This window comes from Eptatretus burgeri, chromosome 12, assembly GCF_056783735.1.
Source record: "Eptatretus burgeri isolate ZD-2024b chromosome 12, Ebu_testis_v1, whole genome shotgun sequence".
Lineage (NCBI taxonomy): Eukaryota > Metazoa > Chordata > Myxini > Myxiniformes > Myxinidae > Eptatretus > Eptatretus burgeri.
In genome coordinates this window covers 61,624,706-61,645,425 of record NC_140972.1, presented here as the reverse complement: position 1 = coordinate 61,645,425, position 20,720 = coordinate 61,624,706, and the positions used below count along the sequence as shown (strand labels likewise).

General features: G+C 45.3%; 1 protein-coding gene and 1 long non-coding RNA gene across 2 annotated transcripts in view; one reads left to right on the top strand and one right to left on the bottom strand.

The window, feature by feature from the left end:
* Positions 1–15,593, top strand: part of GCK (glucokinase) — a 51,718-nt gene extending 36,125 nt beyond the window's left edge. The window contains exons 7-9 of the mRNA XM_085848219.1: positions 4,097–4,252; positions 6,362–6,595; positions 11,297–15,593. Of these exons, the coding sequence (XP_085704345.1) occupies positions 4,097–4,252; positions 6,362–6,595; positions 11,297–11,441 (535 nt within the window). The 3' untranslated portion in view covers positions 11,442–15,593. The remainder of the gene's footprint in view (positions 1–4,096; positions 4,253–6,361; positions 6,596–11,296) is intronic.
* LOC147015738 (uncharacterized) lies at positions 2,322–20,521 on the bottom strand. The gene is made up of 5 exons (XR_015049812.1): positions 20,223–20,521; positions 11,201–11,357; positions 7,263–10,947; positions 6,370–6,610; positions 2,322–3,126 (listed from the first exon to the last, which is right to left on the bottom strand). It is a non-coding gene; the product is annotated as an uncharacterized LOC147015738 (long non-coding RNA).
* Positions 20,522–20,720: the final 199 nt, after the last annotated feature.

The window sequence follows — 20,720 nt, the reverse complement described above, 5'->3', positions numbered from 1 at the left end:
ATATATATATATATATATATATATATATATATATATATATATATATATATATATATATATATATATATACTAGCGATACCCGTGCACATGCACTGGATAGCAGTACAACTTAGCTGGAAGCAGACGACAGACCGTACATGGGGAATGACAAAAATATGCATTGTGCAAAATGCAAGTGGTACTATGGAACGCCAAGACTTCCCAAACATTGTCGGCATGTCCGCTAAGTGCCACAGCAATTTCATAGGGATCGTGTGACGGCGAGCCGAGTTTTTAGTGTGCAAGCTTGGTATTATAATCGAGATATATATATATATATATTGTTACGGTATTCGCGCCCGCCGGCGTGCTGACGGACACGTAACTCGAATCGCGGCACGTCGCCCACCGGACGGACAATCCAGTCGTGACCCTCTCGGACTAACGCCGGGAACCAGTCACGGGTGGACCTTTCGGTCTCACCGCGATCGAGCCAATCAGCCCCCGTGTGGGATAGGGTTGCTCGCCAAATTCGACCTACCTAAGTACCCACACGGAGGGTAGACCGGGCGATCGCACCTCGCCGCAGGTTGACTTCGGACACGGGCCACTTAAGCGACCCGTTCCGTACTATCGGGATAACCGAGCGGTGTTATCGTCGGCCTCGACGGTTCGATTAATTATCGGGCGTATTCAGCCCACTACCAACCCTTTACGTGAAGCAAGATGAGGATTCAATGAAGGAAATGACGAAGCGAAGCGGGAAACAGTTCAACACAAAGCACATTTATTCGCGATGAACGGAAAGCACACATATTCAATTCCACCAAAAGCACATAGAAAAGGAAAAGAAACACAATGCAATTTTACACAAAAAGCAAATGCGACAATGCAGATCTAATACCGATTACGCGAGCACACGGCAACACTTATACAATTTTACTTCACAGACGGCGCCGACAACACATACCCAAAACCAAGAAAAAGAACACCCTCAAGGATGAGGCGGGCCTGAGGCCGAAACCGGGTCGGGCCTACCCGTCTGGTGATGAGACGCGGAGCGGCGATGGTGCCTCAACTCCGCGGGCCTCGCGGGCAGTGTCTGGTAGGGGGTGGGAAAGGGGCCCCCTTGGTCGCACTATCTCAGCGCGGGGGGGGAAACAGGAGGGGGTTGCTGATGCTCGGGGGAAAGGAGGATTTCTACTCTGACTCGAGTCCCGCGACGAGCGTCTCCACCTCGACCAGGTCGCGCCGTCGGCCTCCCTGGTGTGCAGCTCCCGGCACGACGCGAGCACCCCCTCGTCTGCCCTCGCCGCCTCTCCACAGCTCCGTCCCCTTCGCTCCGACTCCAACGCACACGACGACGACCAACTCCTTCTTGCTTCTTCTTCCCAACTCCACCGCCCGCGAAGTCTTAACTCTCTATTAACTTGACTGACGAACGCGGTCGCTTATATAAGCCCCGTGGCTTCGCTCTCTCATCTTTGACCCCCTGCCTTCGACCTTTCACCTCGCTCCCCATTGGCCCGAGAAAAAGTGGGCGTGAATGCTTTTTGATCCATAAATTTGCATATAGCGATCGCCCTCCAACGCCCTGGAGGCGGGGCCAAATCGCCCCTCGCTCACCGATTGGACGGAACAAAAGTGGGCGTGTGTCGTTTTTGATCCGTTTTTGAAGTGGAAAATCCGTGGTTTTGTACACGCTGTTCGGCGCGCGCCCTGCACGAGTCCAACACCGGTACCCACAGGCGGCGCAAGAACGGTGGCGATGCGACGGTTGCAAGGTGTGACGTGAAGCGGCGCCGCGGTGGGTGGTTGATGTTGTGGTTGGTGGTGGTAACAATGGCGGTTGGTCCAAAATAAAGATAGTAAAAGAAAAACGGCTATCCTGAAGAGTCGCAGCACGCATGAATAACATTTATTCGCTCTAGACAACGGGTTTGGGCCTAACTACACATATACTTTCCGAGATACCTCACCTAAGGGACCTGAATGGTGGTTTGCGAATTTGGTAACCACAACAATATATATATATATGTGTGTGTGTACTGTATATATATATATATATATATATATATATATATATATATATATATATATATATATGTACTGTATATATATATATATATATATATATATATATATATATATATATATATATGTACTGTATATATATATATATATATATATATATGTACTGTGTATATATATATATATATATATATATGTACTGTATATATATATATATATATATATATATATATATACACAGTACATATATATATATATATATATATATATATATATATATATATATATATATATATATATATATATATATATATACACACACATGTATAAATATGTATACATATACATATACTATATGTGTATATATGTTCAAATGGAAGTCCCAGAAGGAACCTGAAGAAGTAAAGAGCAAACATGGAGTCATCAGGAGGAACCTGGATCGGATTCCCCAAATCTCCACAACCCCCAAATCCATCCAGGCACCGCCAAAGTGAGCCTTGCAAAAAAAAGAAACTTTTGGAAAGAATTCACTTCTCCTTAAACAGACAGATAACAAAAGAGAGAAATAGAGAGTAATAAAGATGACGGAGAAGAAAAATGAAGAATTAGAATGAATGAAGAGAATTGTGAAAAAATTAGGAAGAAATGAAAACGAAACGACAAACAAATATGTCAGGAAGAACCCAAATAGATAGATGTCAGCAGTTACTCCCCAGACTCAAAAGCAGAAAAAATATATAAGCGATATAAGAGGTCCGTATGTATACAAGCAGGGTATGCTTACACATTGCAAGCAATAACGAACCGTGCTTCCCCATTGTCTCGGGTCGCCCACCTGCATTTGTTTTTTTACCATTTATTTATTTATTCCCATTTATGGACGCTTTCCAAAGTTTCTGTGATTTTACTTGGTGTATCAGTGTCGATGTCCGTTGGCACACAAAATTACCATGCTTCCACATTGTCTCAGGTCGCTCACATGCATTTTTTTTTTCATTTATCTATTTTCATTCATTTATATTTTCATTTACTGACGCTTTCAGACAGTTCTGTATGTTTCCCGGTGTATCGGCTTTGATGTCTGTCGGCACACAAAATTTCTTCTTTCTTCATCACCTGGAAGGTACCGATCTTTAATATCAGTCAGTGAGTGGTTAGAAAGAGCATTGCAGCATATATTAGATACACATGTCTGTTTTGTGGGTTTCAATAAACAATTCAGAAGTGGGATGACACACATAACACAACATATTTTGGTCCTAGCACAGAAACCTTCCTTTTGAAGTACCCTCAAGTGGTGGACGTGGCTCTGTTGACCTCTTCATCTGATGCCAAACATCTTCCCTTTCGACGAGACAGCTCAGTTGTGGGATGATAACGTTTGGGATGACCCTTGTAAGCTACTCAGCATGACTTTTTGATAGATCAAAGCAGGTAACTTAGACCAAAAACTCTTAAAATCTGAATACTAATAATGTTCCAATAATATACAGAGGGTACAGCATAGAGCTACTGGATTTATTCCTATCCTATCCTATTTTTTCCTAAGCTATGAGGAACGGTTTAAGCAAACAGGACTTTATACATGAAAAAGGAGGCAATTGCGAGTGGATTTGATTGAGATGTTTAAGATAATGAAGGGTGTGGACAAGATTGGTGCAGTGGAGTTTTCCAGCAGAGTCACAGTACCATAGCTTACAGTATCTTATACCAATATTGAGGATATTGGCAGGACTTGTTGGTAGCTCGTGTGTTGATGGGTGATTATACTGGAGTTGGTGCAGCACAGGCATAATTGGCTGAATGGCCTCCCTCCTGCGCTGAAGCTCCTTGTGTATATCTACCCCCCTCCCCCTCCTTGTTCTTGATTGAATATTTTCTTCAAAAGTATCAGGTTCTTCCAGACTGTCGAAACAATTCCTGAACCTCTTGGCTGAATCGGCACAAAATGAACAGACCGCTCACATATCTTACCGAGTGTTTTCTCAAAAAAACAAACAACCGAGCGTTTTCTCAAAATAGGCCATGCCACCCCATGTATGTGTGCCTTGTTTTCTCAGTGATGTATTTCACTTTTATCCCACAGGTTCGAAAAATCTATCAGTGGGAAATACATGGGAGAGCTTGTAAGGTTACTGATGCTGAAAATGGTGAAGCAGGGACTGCTGTTTTGGGGGAAAGCCTCAGATGCTCTCACAACCTGGGAGTACTTTGATACCAGGCACATCTCACTAATTGAAAGGTAGTATGCGAGTGTGTGTGTGTTTTTCAGTAGCTGAGTGCTGAGGCAACCAAAAGTGGCTTAAAGCCAAAGGGAATCAGTAGAAGAAGGTAGTTAATTTCACATGCAAAAAAAAAAACATTTCCTGCTGTTGATTTATGTTGCTGATTCCTGAAAAGCTTGAAATAATCTGTGACTACCAACATATTCATGCATGTCGAGGCTAAAATGAATATTAAAATGGAGAAAAGAAAGACAAGGGAAAGAGAAGGGAGGTAAAAATGGTCAGGGAGTGTGAGATGAGTGTGGAGAGAAGGGTAGGGAAGGCATTATCAGGGAGTCAAAACTTACATCATTTGAGTATTTGTCGACAGAATTAATAAATGTCATGTCATGCTTATAACATAATTTGCTTAAATTCCAATTTTTTTTAAGAATACTGCTGCAGTTCTATCTCCTAGTGGTGAAGTAATGCGTCTTTAGTATATCAATAGTTATTACCTCCGCCACCGAAGGTGAAGGAGGTTATGTTTTCACCCCTTTCTGTCTGTTTGTTTGTGTGCAGGATATCTTAGAAAGTTATGGACAGATCCAGATAAAATTTTGTGGACAGGTTGGTTGTGTGATTTGGACGAAGTGATTAGATTTTAGTGAAGAGCCAGATCCGACTACTATCATTTTTAAAGTGGTTCTTCACCATTGAGAGATAGGACTAAACTAATACGTAGCATGATATCTCAAAAAAGTTGTGGACGGATTCGGATGAAGCTTGGTGGACAGGTTGGGTGTGTGGCAAGGACAAATTGATTTGATTTTGGTGAAGATCCGAATCTGGATTATGATACGATAATTATTTAATTTTTAAAGTGATTCTTCACCATTGAGAGATGGGGTCAAAAACGATATCGTGCTGTATAGCATGATATTTCAAAAATGTATTGGGCCCGATATGTTCTCGTGGATCAGGCATTGCGTGGTGGAGCTATGTGCTCCACAGAGTGCCCTCCTAATTTGTTTGTGTGCAGGATATCTCAAAAAGTTGCAGACGGATTTGGGTGAAACTTTGTGGACAGGTTGGGTGTGTGACACGGAAGAACTGATTTAATTTTGGTGAAGATCCGAATCCAGATCCAGATCTGATCATTTTTAAAGTGATTCCTCACCATTGAGAGATAGGGCCAAACACGATAGAGTACTGTATCGCATGATATTTCAAAAATGTATTGGGCCTGATATGTTCTCCTGGATCAGGCATTACGTGGTGAAGGTACGTGCTCCACCGAGTGCCCTTCAAGTTTCTTAAGTATCTGTTCAGTTAAGAGTATGAAAGAAGTGTAGAGACTTTTATGTTGGTGCAAAGTTCATGGAGAGGCTGCGAGTATGGTCTATGTGTAAAGGCTAAGGGGAGGGGGCATTCTGGCGCAACAGAGACACTGGGCCCTGGATAGACTAGTAGCCCAGAGAGGGGTGAGGTGGAGTCCAGAGTGGGCTAAAGACCTGAAAAAAAACTGCGAGGAATGTATAAGCATGGTGCATTCATTTTGCCCAAGTGTCGGCACACAGTGGTGTGGGAGTTTATGGTGTAATTGACAGATCAGAGTTCATCACGTGACGAGATAAACTCGGCCTCCTTTATCAGCATCGGTCAAGGGGTGACTATGTGGGGGCCCGCTTTAACCAGCGGCTCCACCAGGCGGCAACATGGCACATAAACTTGAACGCTTTTCCCATGAGATGTGGGGACGACTGGCGCTAACGATCACGTTAACGTGACTCACGGATTAGGACTGGAGTTATCCGGACCAACCGTGACCCTAACAATACTTTTGCTATTGAATGGTATTGAGAGCATTGACATAAATGGGTGTAGAATCTCTCAGTCAGACTCCACTTCTTTGGGCAAATTTTGGCTCAACCAAGCAGGCATACCGTCGTCCACAACGATGACCGATTCTGACCCCAGTGAATTGCGAGCTATGTTCCGTTTTTCCTAACTAACATAATCAACCCAGTTCATAATTCTTTACTCATTACTTAACTGACATTGCAAACACCAAACAATTCCAGAAAACAATATTAACAGTGTATGTGCTAACTTTTTTTTTGTTTTGTGAATGTTTTTTGTGCAAGCGATGGACCTGAGTTGCAGCAAACAAGCATGGTTCTGAAGAACATGGGCATGGAGCCCACAGAAGCTGACTGTGAATTGACTTGGCGTGCCTGCAATGCTGTGTCAACACGTGCTTCATTGTTGTGTGCCGCTGGAGTGGCTGCAGTTGTGACTAAGATACGTGAAAACCGTGGTTTGGAATGCCTCAGCATCACAGTCGGGGTGGACGGCTCTCTCTACAAGCAGCTCCCACAGTAAGCGGTCACCATCTGCATGGACAACAACAATTAGACAAGCTCATACAAAAACAAACAAAATGCTGGAGTACAACTTGACAAAGTTGATTTCTTCTACATTTCTGCCTCTGCCACCAAAGGTGGACGGAGGTTATGTTTTCACCCCTGTTTGTCTGTTTGTCTGTCTGCGAGCAGAATATCTCAAAAGGTTATGGACGGATTCAGAAGAAACGTGGTGGACAGATTGTGTGTGTGACAAGGAGAATTTAATACATTTTGGGAAAGATCCAAATCTGGATCAGACTTGTGTCTTTATTGTCAGGTCAAGCCAAAATAGAACTGTGACTTGCTCCAGGCACCATGTAAACCTGTACTAACCTGTTTCATGGTCGGGTTATCGGCGACAAACTGTCTCCCCAAACAGGTTTTCTGGTGAGGAGGGTGTTTGGATATGGACACCCAGCAGGATTAAAAACAAAACCTGTCAAAGGATGAAGGAGCTCAATGTGAGCCAACGGTCATCCATTTATAGTGCCCAACTGTGTCTGCGGACGTCCTCCTGCAGTTGGGTTACTTTTTTTTTAACAGGTTTGTGGCAGGATTTATTCTCTGGCCACCATAAATCACTTAATTTTGCAAAACCCACAAATGTAAGGAAATCTGCAAACCCACTCTGTGGGAGTACCTCCTGTGATGCTGCCCTCCGCAGGGCAGTTCAACGGATGACGGGATTGGGGCAAAGCCTTCGGGACCCCCATTCCTTGATGATGGGAGGAAAACCACAAGCGAAACCTCCAGGGTCAGATTGCGGTGATGTGTGGTTGAGTGGCGCTGAGGTGTCGTCCACCAGACGGCGGTCTCCATGGGTTAACCTGAGGCGTTCCCTTGGGGTGGGTGCCTGGAATGTCCTATCTCTAAGAGAGGATGATCATTTGTCTCTGTTATGAGCTGAGCTCAAGCATTTGAACATCGGTATTGCAGCACTCTCTGAGGTTCAGAGACTGGATTGTGGTGAGATCATGATGGATGGTTACACCTACTATTGGTCTGGTCACTGTGATGGTTACCATGCCCAATGAGTTGCTGAAGCTGTGTCCAATAAGCTGACTCCAATGATGATTGAGGTAAAACCGGTCAATGAGCGTATTATGAGATTAAGGATTCGTCACTCCTTGGGTGTCGTTTCCCTGGTCTCTGTATATGCTCCAACTGAGGTGAGTGGTCTCACCGTGAAAGACACATTCGATGCCACGCTCGAGTCTGTGGTTGATCACTGCACCAAGCGAGATACTCTTCTAGCCTTGGCGGATTTAAATGCATCGACTGGAACTGATAGGGATGGTTATGAGACTTGTGTTGGGCCCCATAGGTCTGGAACTGTGAAACAGAACAGCACTAAGTTCTTTGACTTTGCAAGAAGTCATGGACTTAGGGTAGCCGGTTCATGGTTTCAGCATCCACAAGCTCATCGCTGGACTTGGTATTCCAATGCTGGTGGTGTGACAACGGAGATTGACCATGTGCTCATTGATGGTGGCTCAACGATGATCCAGAACTGCAGGGTTTACTGGAGTGCTCAGTTCCTCAATACTTACCACAGGCTTGTTGAAGCAACTCTGAAGTTGCAGCTTAAATCCAGGAGAATGGTACCATCCCAGCCTCGGCTGCATGTTGGCAAGCTCAAGGATGAGAGGGTAGCTGAGGATTTGCGAACAAGCTGAGTGGAGATTTTGGAGGGATCTGGGTGCTTTGGGGAATCTTGAAGAGCTGTGGATTGTCTTCAAGACCACGGTCCTTGATGTTGCCGGTGGATGCCTTGGACATCACTGGAGGGCAAAGAAGAATTTTGTCACTCAAGGCACACGAGATACCATTGACCCGAGTCACAAGGCCAGGCTTTATGGCAGAGCTGAGCTGTTCAAGGAGCTGAGGCATAAAGCTGCACATGCACTAAGGGTGGACAAGGAGGCCTATGTGCGAGGAATCTGTGAGGGGAAAGAGCATCGCCTGTGGTCAAGTGATTCTCGTCTTGCTTAGAGGAGAATTTGTGCATTGCATTCCACCAAGCCCGTCCCTCGCTGTACTGCAGTTAGAGCGGAGGGTGGTGGGTTCTTGACAGAGGAGTCCGAAGTGAAGGCCCGCTGCGCCGGTTACTTTGAACGGCTGTACCAAGCTGATGCACCAGCTGTGGAGTTGGATGTCAGGGGTGTTACTATCCCTATTGCTGACCCTCCAATCAACTGTGATCCACCTCCGTTGGTGGAAACACATGCTGCAGTGAACCGGTGGAAATTGGGTAAAGCTCCTCGGATCTGTGGCATGCATGCTGAACTTCTCAAGGATGGTGGAAATGTTGTACTCATGTTGTTACATGCAGTTCTGTGCTCTGCCTGGAACACAGGCATCATCCCAACTGACTGGGAGAGGGGCCTTGTTGTCCCTCTCTGGAAAGGGAAGGGTGATCGCCAGGACTGCAACAACTACCGAGGGGTGACGCTGCTCTCAGTGCCGTACAAGGTCTTTGCTCGGAGTATAATTATTGATAGTGTTTGCCACCATCTACTTGAGCACCAGCATCCAGAGCAGTCAGGCTTTACACGGAAGAGGTCAAGGATTGAACGTATCCTTGTTCTTCGGATCCTCACCAAACGCAGACGAGAGTTTCGGCGGGGGCTGCTTGCAGCCTATGTTGATTTCTGCAAAGTGTTTGATTCAGTGAATCAGGATGCCCTCTGGAAGATTCTCGGTCTTCGTTGCGTGCCAGGAAAACGGATCAATCTGATGTCTGAACTATACTCTGGTACTGAGAGTGCTATGAGATGTGGTGATACAATCACCATCCAATTTCCACTTGTTACTGGAGTTCGTCAGGGGTGTGTACTGGCCCCCACACTTTTCAGCACTTGTATGCACTGGATTCTGGGGAGGATGTTGGAGCGATCAATCTCCGGTGCATCATTTGGGAATGTCAAGATCTCTGACCTTGATTTCCAAATGATGCAGTCATCTTAGCGGAGACTCTGGATTTCCTTTTGGGGGCCCTGGAGGTACTCAATTAGTAGGTGGAGCCACTGTGATTATGGGTTTCCTGGGTCAAAACTAATCCAGGCTTTCAATGACATCTTGGATGCTGCTATCTTATATGTACCTGTTGTCGTGAGGATGTTGAGGTCAGGAAGAGATTCACTTTCCTTGGCAGTGATATGTATGTCTCTGCTGGCTGTGAGCCAGAGGTCAATAGATGTCTGGATCGGGCAGGGGAGTCATGGATTCACTGGATCATGGGGTGTAGCACTGTCGTTACCTGTGTGGGAGGACAAAAGTCTGAGTTTTCAGGTCCTTTGTGCTTACAGTCTTCCTAAACTGATTTGAGACTTTGACTCTGACCAGGGATCTGAGACGGAGACTTAATTCCTTTGGTACCAGGTCTCTGCGGAGAATCCTTGGCTATTGCTGGTCAGACTTCGTGTCCAACGAGCTGTTGCTGAGAGAGACTCAAATGAGATTTGTTACCTGCATTTTCCATGAACGTCAGTTGCGGCTGAATGGGCATATGGCTCGTTTTCCTGACGCTGATCCTGCTCACCAGATTCTCTCAGCAAGGGACCCTCGTGAGTGGAGGAGGCCAATGGGCCGACCACGTGCCTCGTGGTTGCAGCAGATTGATCAACATCTCAAGGAGGTGGAGATGGGCCAGGCATCTGCCTGGGGGATGGCCAGACGGAGGCCCCTGGAGTACCGGTGGAAAGTCGACGCAGTGGCGCACTGCTCCGGTGCATGCCCCCATACCTGACCTGCCCTTGGCATCCCCTTCAGGTTATTAACAAACCTCCTTATCCCCAGACTACTCTTCCTACTACTAATACAACGACCTTACCACTACTTTAAATCTACATATTTTGGGGGTCAACCAAGGGGAAAGTTTGGCCTGTCTTTAACAAACTGGCTGTAATCATCGGCTGACCAAACAAGGTGGTATAAATTGGTTATGTCGTAGTTGTAGTCGTAGTCGTTGTTGTAGTAATGTTTGACTGGAGCTAATCTGCGCGATAATTACCAAGTCTTTGGTATGATTCAGGTGGGGTTTGAACCACTGAACTCCCAGACTTAGTGTTAGAGCATCCACTCTCTTACTGAATCTGGTATCATTGCACACCAACGATTAAAATTAGGTGAGTTTGGCTTGATCTCACCGCCTACACCAGCAGCATGAGGGTGGCATCATACAAGTACATTCTTTTCTGGTTATTGGTTGTAGCAGATGCCTCCTCCTCCTCCTCCTCCTCCTCCTCCTCCTCCTCCTCCTCCTCCTCAACTGAGATTGGAGACTTGAAGTGCTCATTCAGCACTGCTGATGATCCTGCAGGCAGCTGCAGCGAGACATAGCCGGATGGCCTTTCAGCACCTTTTTAATATTTTTATTTTATTTTCGTCTGAACACATTTTTTTATCACATCACATTATTATTTAGGTTCTTCCAACTTTGGTGACAAAAAGAAAACAAAACCACAAATGTGAATCATAAGATGGATATTTATGATGAAATATCTTTCGCTGAAAAGGTCTGTATAATTTTGGGGAAATGTATGGAGACAAAATAATGCAATGAAACCTAAGTCTTACCTTGGGCTTATGATGATACAAAAATAACATATCAATTGTCCACTCCAATCAATCTCATCAACAGTTTGTTTTTGGCCTCTTTTTCATTTCCTTCAGTTTCAAGCAGCGGTTGCGGGTAGCCGTTTCGGAGTTGGCTCCAGAGTGCAAGGTGACATTCCTGCAATCAGAAGAGGGCAGTGGGCGTGGTGCTGCGCTCATATCAGCGGTTGCCTGCAAGATGGCATGTAGGACTACATGCTGAGGCCCTCAACAATACCGTTTGCACACTGGCCTTTTGCTTAATGATTCACTCAACCATCCTCACCTTTTCACTCACGCTTTCAGCTCATTTGGGGAAAAAAGTTTATACATGATCTGCTCCATTTATGATTGCAGTCATATTAACTTCCTATCTAAAGGGGGTGCATTAGGGACAAAATAAACCTCAGTCAAAATTGGCTTCTCACTATAACAAGGTAAAATAGCAATCTTTTATATTTCTAATCTATTCCCTTAAAATGTAAAAATAATCGTCCCACTGTGACATCAGTCATACATCCTGTAGGTTACTGGACAAAAAAAGGCTTTGAGTTAGACATCACACACTCAAAAGGTGTCCTTCACTCAAGATTATTCATACAAATGTGCTGGCATCAATTCCAAATTAACTATTTTTCTCATAACTGAATGCAGAAACACAAAAGGAACTACAAATGCACTGCATGACAGCCTTTTAAAGTCAAAGTTGGTGGCTACACCAATGAATTACAAATGAGGAATGTGATTGTGACATTGTGCAGTCTTTGAGATTCCCCTGACTCGACAGCAAGAACCCTCATCGGCAATTGTCACGACCCCAACCCAGACAGAAAATTTTCCTGCAAATAAAAGAACATTTTACAAACTGAAGCACTTCCAGACAGCACCATATGCTGACCGTGGATTGACTGTGGACTTCAGTACAGAGGAATTAAAGTTTGCCATGAAATGTAAGAAAGAACCCAGACCTGTTAACATTTATGCAGAGCAGTTGAAGAACCCCAGCACTCACCTACTCCACTGGCTTCAGAGCTTCATGTCCTACTGCCTCTCTTCAGGATTCCAAAGCTCTGGAAGAGGGCCAATGTTGTGTCTCCCATAAAACCCAAGAAACTCAGAGATATCCCAAAGAGTTACAGGCAGATATCACTGCTATCTGTCCCGTTCAAGGTCCTTGAGAGGCTCATCCTTAAGAGGATAGAACCACTTATTGAGGGAACACTCGCACCAGGACAAGCATGCTTCCAGAAGAATTGTCGCACTGAAGATCAGACTCTAGCTGAAACTGACATAATTGAGACTGCCTTTGAATCAAACCAAAAATGTGGGGCTGGCTTCTTTGACTCGTCTTCAGCATATGACACAATCTGGCCAGGGCCAGATTAAGAATTTGCAGAGCCCGAGGCCATTTTAAATGTATAAGGCCATATCCCATGATTTATTTGTCTATTCAAATTCATTTATGTAGAGATTGGCAAAGGCTTCACCCCATAGCCTTCGGTGCGGGACCCCTTCAAGTGTGGGGCCCTAGGTCATGCCGTAACTGGTCTATGCCTTAATCCTGTCCTGAGTCTGGCACCGTGGCCTGCTGCTGAAGATGCATGACAAACTACAGGACCACTAGCTAGTCCACTTTATCCAAGTCTTGATCTTGAACCACTGCTTTGGAGTCAACCTGAATGGACAAACCAGCAGAACCCACAGCCTCAAGAATGGAGTTCCGCAAAGCTCAGTGTTTCCGCAAAGCTCCCCTACTGTTCAACATGTACATATCAGACCTCCCTCAGAAAACAGGGACCAAACTTGCCTATGCCAATGACCTTGTGATCCTGTATTTGAGCAAGTCTTTTGAGGAAGTCCAGGCTAGTCTCAGCCAGGATGTTGCTTCTATGGACCACTACTACCACCAATTGTACCGACGTCTCAAAGTACAGAAGTCAGTGTAGTCTGTTTTCCACCTTCAGAACAGTACCACAGACAGTCAGCTGGAAGTATAACACCCGGCTTCCCTTCACACATGCTCCTCCCTACCTTGATGTGCAAAGGGACCGATCCCTGACCTTCATACAGCATGCAGAGAAGGTACCAGAGAAAACAGCTGCTCGAGTTACCCTTATCCACAGACTAGCTGGCCATGACTGGGGAGTGATTTCACTTCCTCACACATGTCAACACTTGCCCTGGTGCATGCCCCTGCAAAATACTGTGTCCGCATGGGGAAGGAATCACCACATAGGAAGGTAGAAATGTATCTGAACTCTTCCTTTTTGGTCATCTGCGGATGCCTTCACCCTACTCTTACCCATCATCTCCCAGTCCTTGTGGGCATCCATCCCCATCACATTAGACATGGAACCATGACTCCATGTCCTGAGTCACCAGCTGCTCATGACTCGCAACTCCTCACTTTGCATTCGCAGCACAAACACATTTACATTCCAAACGGGGCTCCAACTGACACAGGCTCACAGTGGCCTGTCTCTTTCCAATCTTATCACCAAGTTTTCATTACCTGCTTGCCCGTGGCAGTCAAAACACACCTTGTGCGGCGCGGAGCGACAACCCCAGGCACCGAGTTGACCCTGACAGAGTCCACCCCGAACACCCCGGGAACCGACACAGCCTCCACCGAAAAAAGCCCACACATGACAATGGACGCAGCCTTGCTCTCCAGTGCAAGCTCGGATCCACACATCAGCGGTCCGGCCTTGCTCCCACCATGAGCAGGCTCGCCCGTCACCACACACGTCATAGGCTCAGACACCTGGCTCGCCGGCTCAGGTTCGGACGCCTGCACGTACCTCCGAGCTGGAGCAGTGTTGCACCCCGTCGATTCCCGGCATGCCAGAAGAGTCCCTGCTGGATCCAACTATGCACCCATGAATGCCACACCACATGCCACAGAGGTTGTTTCACAAACCATGGAGCCCATCATCTCCCGCTCTAAACCATCTATCTTCGTCTCTTCGACGGTCTCTTTCTGGGGCAGAACAACATCCACACAAGCGTGCTGTTCTTCCAGGCCATTATCATTTCTCAAACATGTTCCCTTGGAATTTTCCTTTGTCCTCCCAAAGTTAAACCAACCTGCCATTCCAGTTGTAATCTGTGCCCCTAACTGCGCCGCTAAAATTTCATTGTTTTGATATATTTCGCCCCGCATTTCCGTTTTAGTCCCATCCATGTTCTCACTCAATTTATCCATTCGTTCTATATTTTAATTCCTTTGTTCATTCATATTCTTCATTAACATCTCACACATGGCCTGGATAGACATCGCACCTATTTCCTGGCTCTATGGCTCAGGAATGGGGGAGGTTCTTACCCTAATCTCCTCGCTAATCCCCAAACCCAGCTCGCTTCTTTCATTCTCACTGCTTCCTCCAACCGCAAAACCCTGCACATCCACAATTGTGTGCAGCGGTTTTCTTCCTGCACATGCCAAGGAAATTAAATAAATAAATAAATAAATAAATTTACAACACGCTCCACTACGTCTCATGACACCAATTAACTATAAATTTAGAAGGTTCAAAAATCTGCACTCCTGACACCAATGTAGCACCGACGGCTCAACTAATGTCGAGCTCGTCGTGGCGGGAGTCTAAAGTCCCGCAATGTCCCGAGCAGCTCAACTCCTGAGGAGATGTTCCGAATTAATGGCGGGCAACGTACGCGCGGGTCATGAGGAGAGACACGAAAACCTTAATGCTTTTTTTACAACCAACAGGTCTGTTTCCCAAACCACAATAAAAAGAACCAGGGCTGATTGAATCGCGAGGAGACGACGGCGGGTTGCGAGGGAAGGGATAAAATTCAAGAAATAAATAATTATGTACAATAAGAGTAAAAAATTAATCTAAAGAAACTAAAGCACCTCACTCAGTCACAGTCACAGTCACAAACAGGGGGAAAAGGGGGAAAAAAAACCCAGGGGACTCAGCTCTGGCGGTAACGGGGATGAGCAGGTGATGAGGAGGACGACAACAAGGCGAGTAGATGATTGGCAGGATGATGAGGTGATGCGCAAGACGACGAACAAGCTCCAGGCGATGAACACAGGCAGAGGCAGGCAGACAGGATGACCTCTTCAACTTTCTCCTCAGAGACCTCCTCTTTCTCCTCAGTCTACCTCGGGCTCGTAGACAAAACCCCCAGCTACCTTCTCCTGATACTTTATTTTTTCTTTCCTCCGTCCACGGTCCAACTGCCTTGTTCTCCTCAAACCAGACTAGTCCTGCAGAATTCCACATAACCTTGCACTTGCGTTCCTATAAAGTTTTTTTTTGCGGTTTTTATATCTTTGAAGGGTGCTGAACAAGAGTCCAAGTGATAACATCCTGTCAGGTTTGGGCAATTTGCATAATATGCAAATGAAGTCAGCCATTACCGAAATTCAGTTTTTTGGCTATATCTATGGCTATATATGGAATAGGATGGAAATAATGGTGTCTAAACCTAGGTTTTCATGGTGAAGGAATATAATAATACCAGTTACAAGTGTCTGAGATGGCGGCCATCTTGGATTCCATTTCTGGGACTATGGCTATATGGGATAGGACAGTTTGTATCAACATGAAATCTATGAAGATAGGAGTGGATTCTATTTCTAACCAACATTTTGGATAATAGCTGGTACCATTATAAGGACTAGAATTACGAAGTACGTAATGGAGGTCAATCATCGTCGGCGTCATCAGCAGTCTCCTCGTCGGTCTCGTCATTGTCAATGTCATGTTCTACCTGTTTTGTACGTTCATTATGGCAATTGATATTTGAATCTCTATGACATGCACAGAAGAAAGTGCATGGTAAATGAGCGGCACAACAACCACACTGCGCTGTTCTACATGGGGTGCCTGAAGTACAACCACAACTTATTAACTCCAAAATTTGTGGTGGAGCAAGTGCAACGTCTGTGGGCATTGGAACAGGAAGAAGAGACTTGGAAGTTTCCTCTCGCGCCCATCCGTACTCTTCTGGCTTCATGTTGGGGGGCTTTGATTGAAGGGCCGCCTTCCAAATTGCCGTCTGGAAATGAGCACGTCGAACATTTTCTACGAATGCTTGGCTTGTTGGTGGCAGTGTTTTTAGTCTTGGCACTACTGTCATGTTCTTTCGCCCCATTTTCCGGGACCATACTTGTACCCTAGTGTCGGACATGTCTGCAGTAGTCGTGCACCCATAACACTTCGCAATAAATTTGGTAGCTTCGTCTATAATAGTTGACATTGGAGCATCAAGCTCACCCAAGCATTCGAGTGTTTGACTGGCCTGAAGCAACTTGATGGCAGTTGATTTGCCAACACCAAACAGTTGCGCAACAGTATCACACCCAGAAAGGCAGTGCATCACTGGAAGCTGTGGAGCTATTTTAGCATGCTCTTTGGCAGATGCTGCTATGTCAACCAAGGCTCTTTCAGAATGAGTAGATTCCATTGTTAGGCCACACGTGAGATCAAGTTTGTGGTAAAAATGTAGGAGCAGTACGAAGACGTCTGTATCATCGCACAGTATGTTGATGGCCGTTGCACCTTCTTCTGCCAGCTTCGACATTTGATGAACCATGATTACATCTGCTTCTTCATGAAAGTTCTCTAGATCTTCCCTCTGTCTCAGGACATCGGAGCTGACTTCTATTGGTACAGGGTCTTGGCCAGTTAGGACGAGCTTGTTCTTCATCTTTTCCCCTCTGTTGAGCAGTTCTGTGCATATCAACTTGATGAGTTGAACTTAGTTGTCCGCTATAGTTAGGACAACCTTTTGTGGTGGGAGAGGACTTTGGAGGGTTAGGTGATGGTGTCTACTGGCTTGCTGACCACACCGTTTTGTCCGTGTTGTGCCTTTAATGCTGAAATCGAAGTATCGATCAAATACAAGATAGACATCCCCCTGCGACATTTTACGGATGATGAAGCTGCACACATTGTCCACAAAGTCTTTGACTGTACCCTTACATGGCCAGTGGACACACCAGAGGATAGCGCAACCGTCAATTATAACAGCTTCTGCCTTCTGAACAATACGTGAGGAAACTAACACTTGGAGCTTTTTCTTCAGTGTAGACTTTGCTGACGCTATGCGCATGGTGCCATTTTCCTTGAACATGGAGGTCGGCATGGGGGCAAGTTCATGTTTGAGAACTGTTGGTAAGTCAATGTCTCGTGTTTGTTGAAGCCCCAACACCCGTGAGTATATCAGATTGACATCGTATACATCTTTGCCCCCAACCTTGATGGATTTCTTCGTGACGGCCATCGTGACAACCTTCTTGGATAGAGGGGCGTTGAAGCCAGATGGCAGACTACTTTCAAAAGTGATCATCTGTGCCTTGCCTATGTCAACAGCGTGCTCTACATTTACAGACTCTGGTTGTATCTGTCCGGTTTGGATGTTCACCAGGCCTTTTGGATGGTCGTCATTATCCAGTGGCTGTATGCATAATTGCAGTTTCTCTCGAATCTTTGACCTGTCTTGGTTGTCTCCATGGATCCTAGATGGTTTCTCTTCTTTGTGACTTGTGACATCAACCTCTTTGTATCCTCTAGTCAATTCTGCAACACCTTTGACAATCTTGGTGCATGCGTGCATACTCAGAGCCCATCATTTGAGTGCAGACGGCTTGAGAGTGATCCCTATGATGCTTCTAGCACCGTGGCCATATCATACAAAGGTGCTCCCTATAAACATGTCTAACCAGATACCGTTCCAGAGACCGGGTTTATGCCTCATCACATGGTCCCCTTTCAGGAAACGATGCAAGATGTCACCGGGGAGACGTTCCATCGACCTCGGGTAATAAAGGCTGTAACGGGCATAGTGGTGATGTCCCGCAGCAAAGAAATACGGCATCATTTATTTGACTGCATATAGATGTAGTGGCCAGTGGGCCTCACGTTCAGCTCGCACAAAGAGCATCATAAGAAAAACTGGCTTGATTAGACAGTCTACCCAGAGTCGTGTCGTCCTGCTCTCTTGTGACAATACTTCTAGATGTTCTTGAAGTTTGGTGTGACTCTCCAACTGTCCAACAATACCTCTTAGGACTTCCTCCACAACAAGCTGAAGAGCTCTGACGTTTTGAGGAAACTTTTTCCCACTAAGCATTTTCGGAACACCTCCAAAGCTTGTTTTCATGATTTCTTCAAGACCAGCGTTTGCCATTAGGTATCCAACACATCCAACAAAACTCATCAGAAGGTGCATTCCGCCTAGTCTTGGTATAAAGTTAAGAAACGAGTCTTGGTAGACCCACTTTATGCCTACAGCAACCCTGTATAGTTGTTGGTCATTGGTGAAGAGGGTAATGCGCTGTCCGCAGCTATTGGTGAGATCTTGTGTGTTCACCATTGCTGTCAGGATTGTGTCGGGGTCAGCTGGGTTCATGTCTATCAATGGGTGGTAAATGGCTCTTGTGGCTGGTCTTATGGTATGGCCCTGTTCCCTTGACAACTTAGTATTGAATCTGTTGAACTCCGGTATGCCCTCATCAGAGTCAATGGCTTGCAAGAAGTCGAAGTCGAGGGATTGGGCTCTCAAAAGTGATACCACTTGTGTGGCTAGAACACGTAATGGCAATAGAGCTCGCTTAGCTTCAGTATCAGACATGTCAGGTTTTTTGGGACCTTTGTATTTCTCTACAGGGATGTCATCAATTACCTGCTGCTGCATTTCATTTGCTGTCAGTCTAGGGAATGTCTCAAGATGTGATTCCTCAGTCAAGTACCTGTTAGTAACAGTCATTACAATGGCAAGGGAATGGGTGCTAACAAGTCCGTTCTGCGAGGATATGTTTGCGTCAAAGTTGTCTGCAACAGCTTGAATGATACCATCTTTGGGACAGGTCATACCCATGATGGTGAAGTTCTTGAGCGCTGCTGCTGCTGCTGAAGCTTTGAACTGCAATATTTCATCATAAGAACAAGCTACCCTGCAATCATAGAACTGTTCAATCAGAGACCTCTGATTGAGGACAACACCGAGTGCAATCTGAAGAGGGGTGGATCGGTTGGTTAAAATGCTGGTGACAATGTTGCCAATGAGAGCAGCTGACAAAGTGTAGTTCATTTTGTCAGACATTTTAACGAACAGTGAGCAAAGTTTTTCACTGACAGAGTCCAGTGCAATATCAATGTCTACACTAGCTTGGTATACTTTCCTATCAGCTGGTAACCTCTGCATCTCATAGACAATGCGTTTTGCAACCCTTTCTAATACACAATCAAATTCGTCTTCATCATTTACCAGATGTAACAGGCCTGATGCCTTACTCTGAAATACCAAAAGGCTGGCAACACCTGAACCACTTAAAATGAGTAAATCAGGCCCAAAATGATCTGACAGATGAGAAACTAAGGCTCTACGGGACAACTTCTGTCCACCGTTTTCAAGATACAGGTTATAAACATCTACAGAGTTCCATATTTTTGTCATGTCTGCTTTCATTTCGGATACAGTTGATTGGAAAGATGAGTCCAAAGATATTTGACTCGGATCAAGGCTGCTTCTGACAGCTGCTGCTATAGCACGATCTGTCATGAATGTGTCCCGACAGTCGATGTGGTATCTTGCATCCGCCGCATGTAGATCACTCACTGCTTCAACAACATGGATTTCAACATCCTTTGCCCAGTTGTCTTGACGCTCAAAACAAGTGTCCAATATCTTTTGCTTGTCGGTGCGATCGGCAGCACGATCGGCCGTACGGCACAAAGTGACTTTTCTCCACCGATCTGGATGTTTTGGATCGCGATCCATGATACATAATGCACCACAGAATATGCAGTGCTCTCGGAAGTTAAATGTCATTCCTTGCGAATCAGAACGACGATATCGCTTTGGAGCTGGTGATGCGTTTTCAGTATCATTATGCTTCAGAAATCGTTTTATAGACACCTGCGATGTATAAATTGATACACATTGTCGGTGACACTGGAAGATGGGTTTTCATCTTCAGCAAGCATTTTCTCCAAAGACACATGGAGATCATCTTTATAGATCTTACTTGCCCGGATGATGCTTCGAATACGGTCTGCACCAGATGTTGACAAGGGCTTGTTTGTAAAGTTGCCTTTACATGGATGGAATAAGCATTGGCTCATATCTCACTCTGGTGTCTGAAATGAGAAAATGATATTGGTCAATACATGCCAAACGATATAGGAACACCCCCACCCCCACCTCGTAATCGTGGACCCATTTAAGGCATTCATTATCCTTACCCATTACTGCTAGACCCTTAAACCCTAGGTTTAGAATCATTATTTCCATCCTATCCCATATATCACCATAGATATAGCCAAACACTGGTGGCCATCTCAGACACTTGCAACTGGTATTATTATATTCCTTGACCATGAAAACCTAGGTTTAGACACCATTATTTCCATCCTATCAAATATATAGCCATAGATATAGCAAAAAAACTGAATTTCGGTAATGGCTGACTTCATTTACATATTATGCAAATTGCCCAAACCTGACAGGATGTTATCACTTGGAT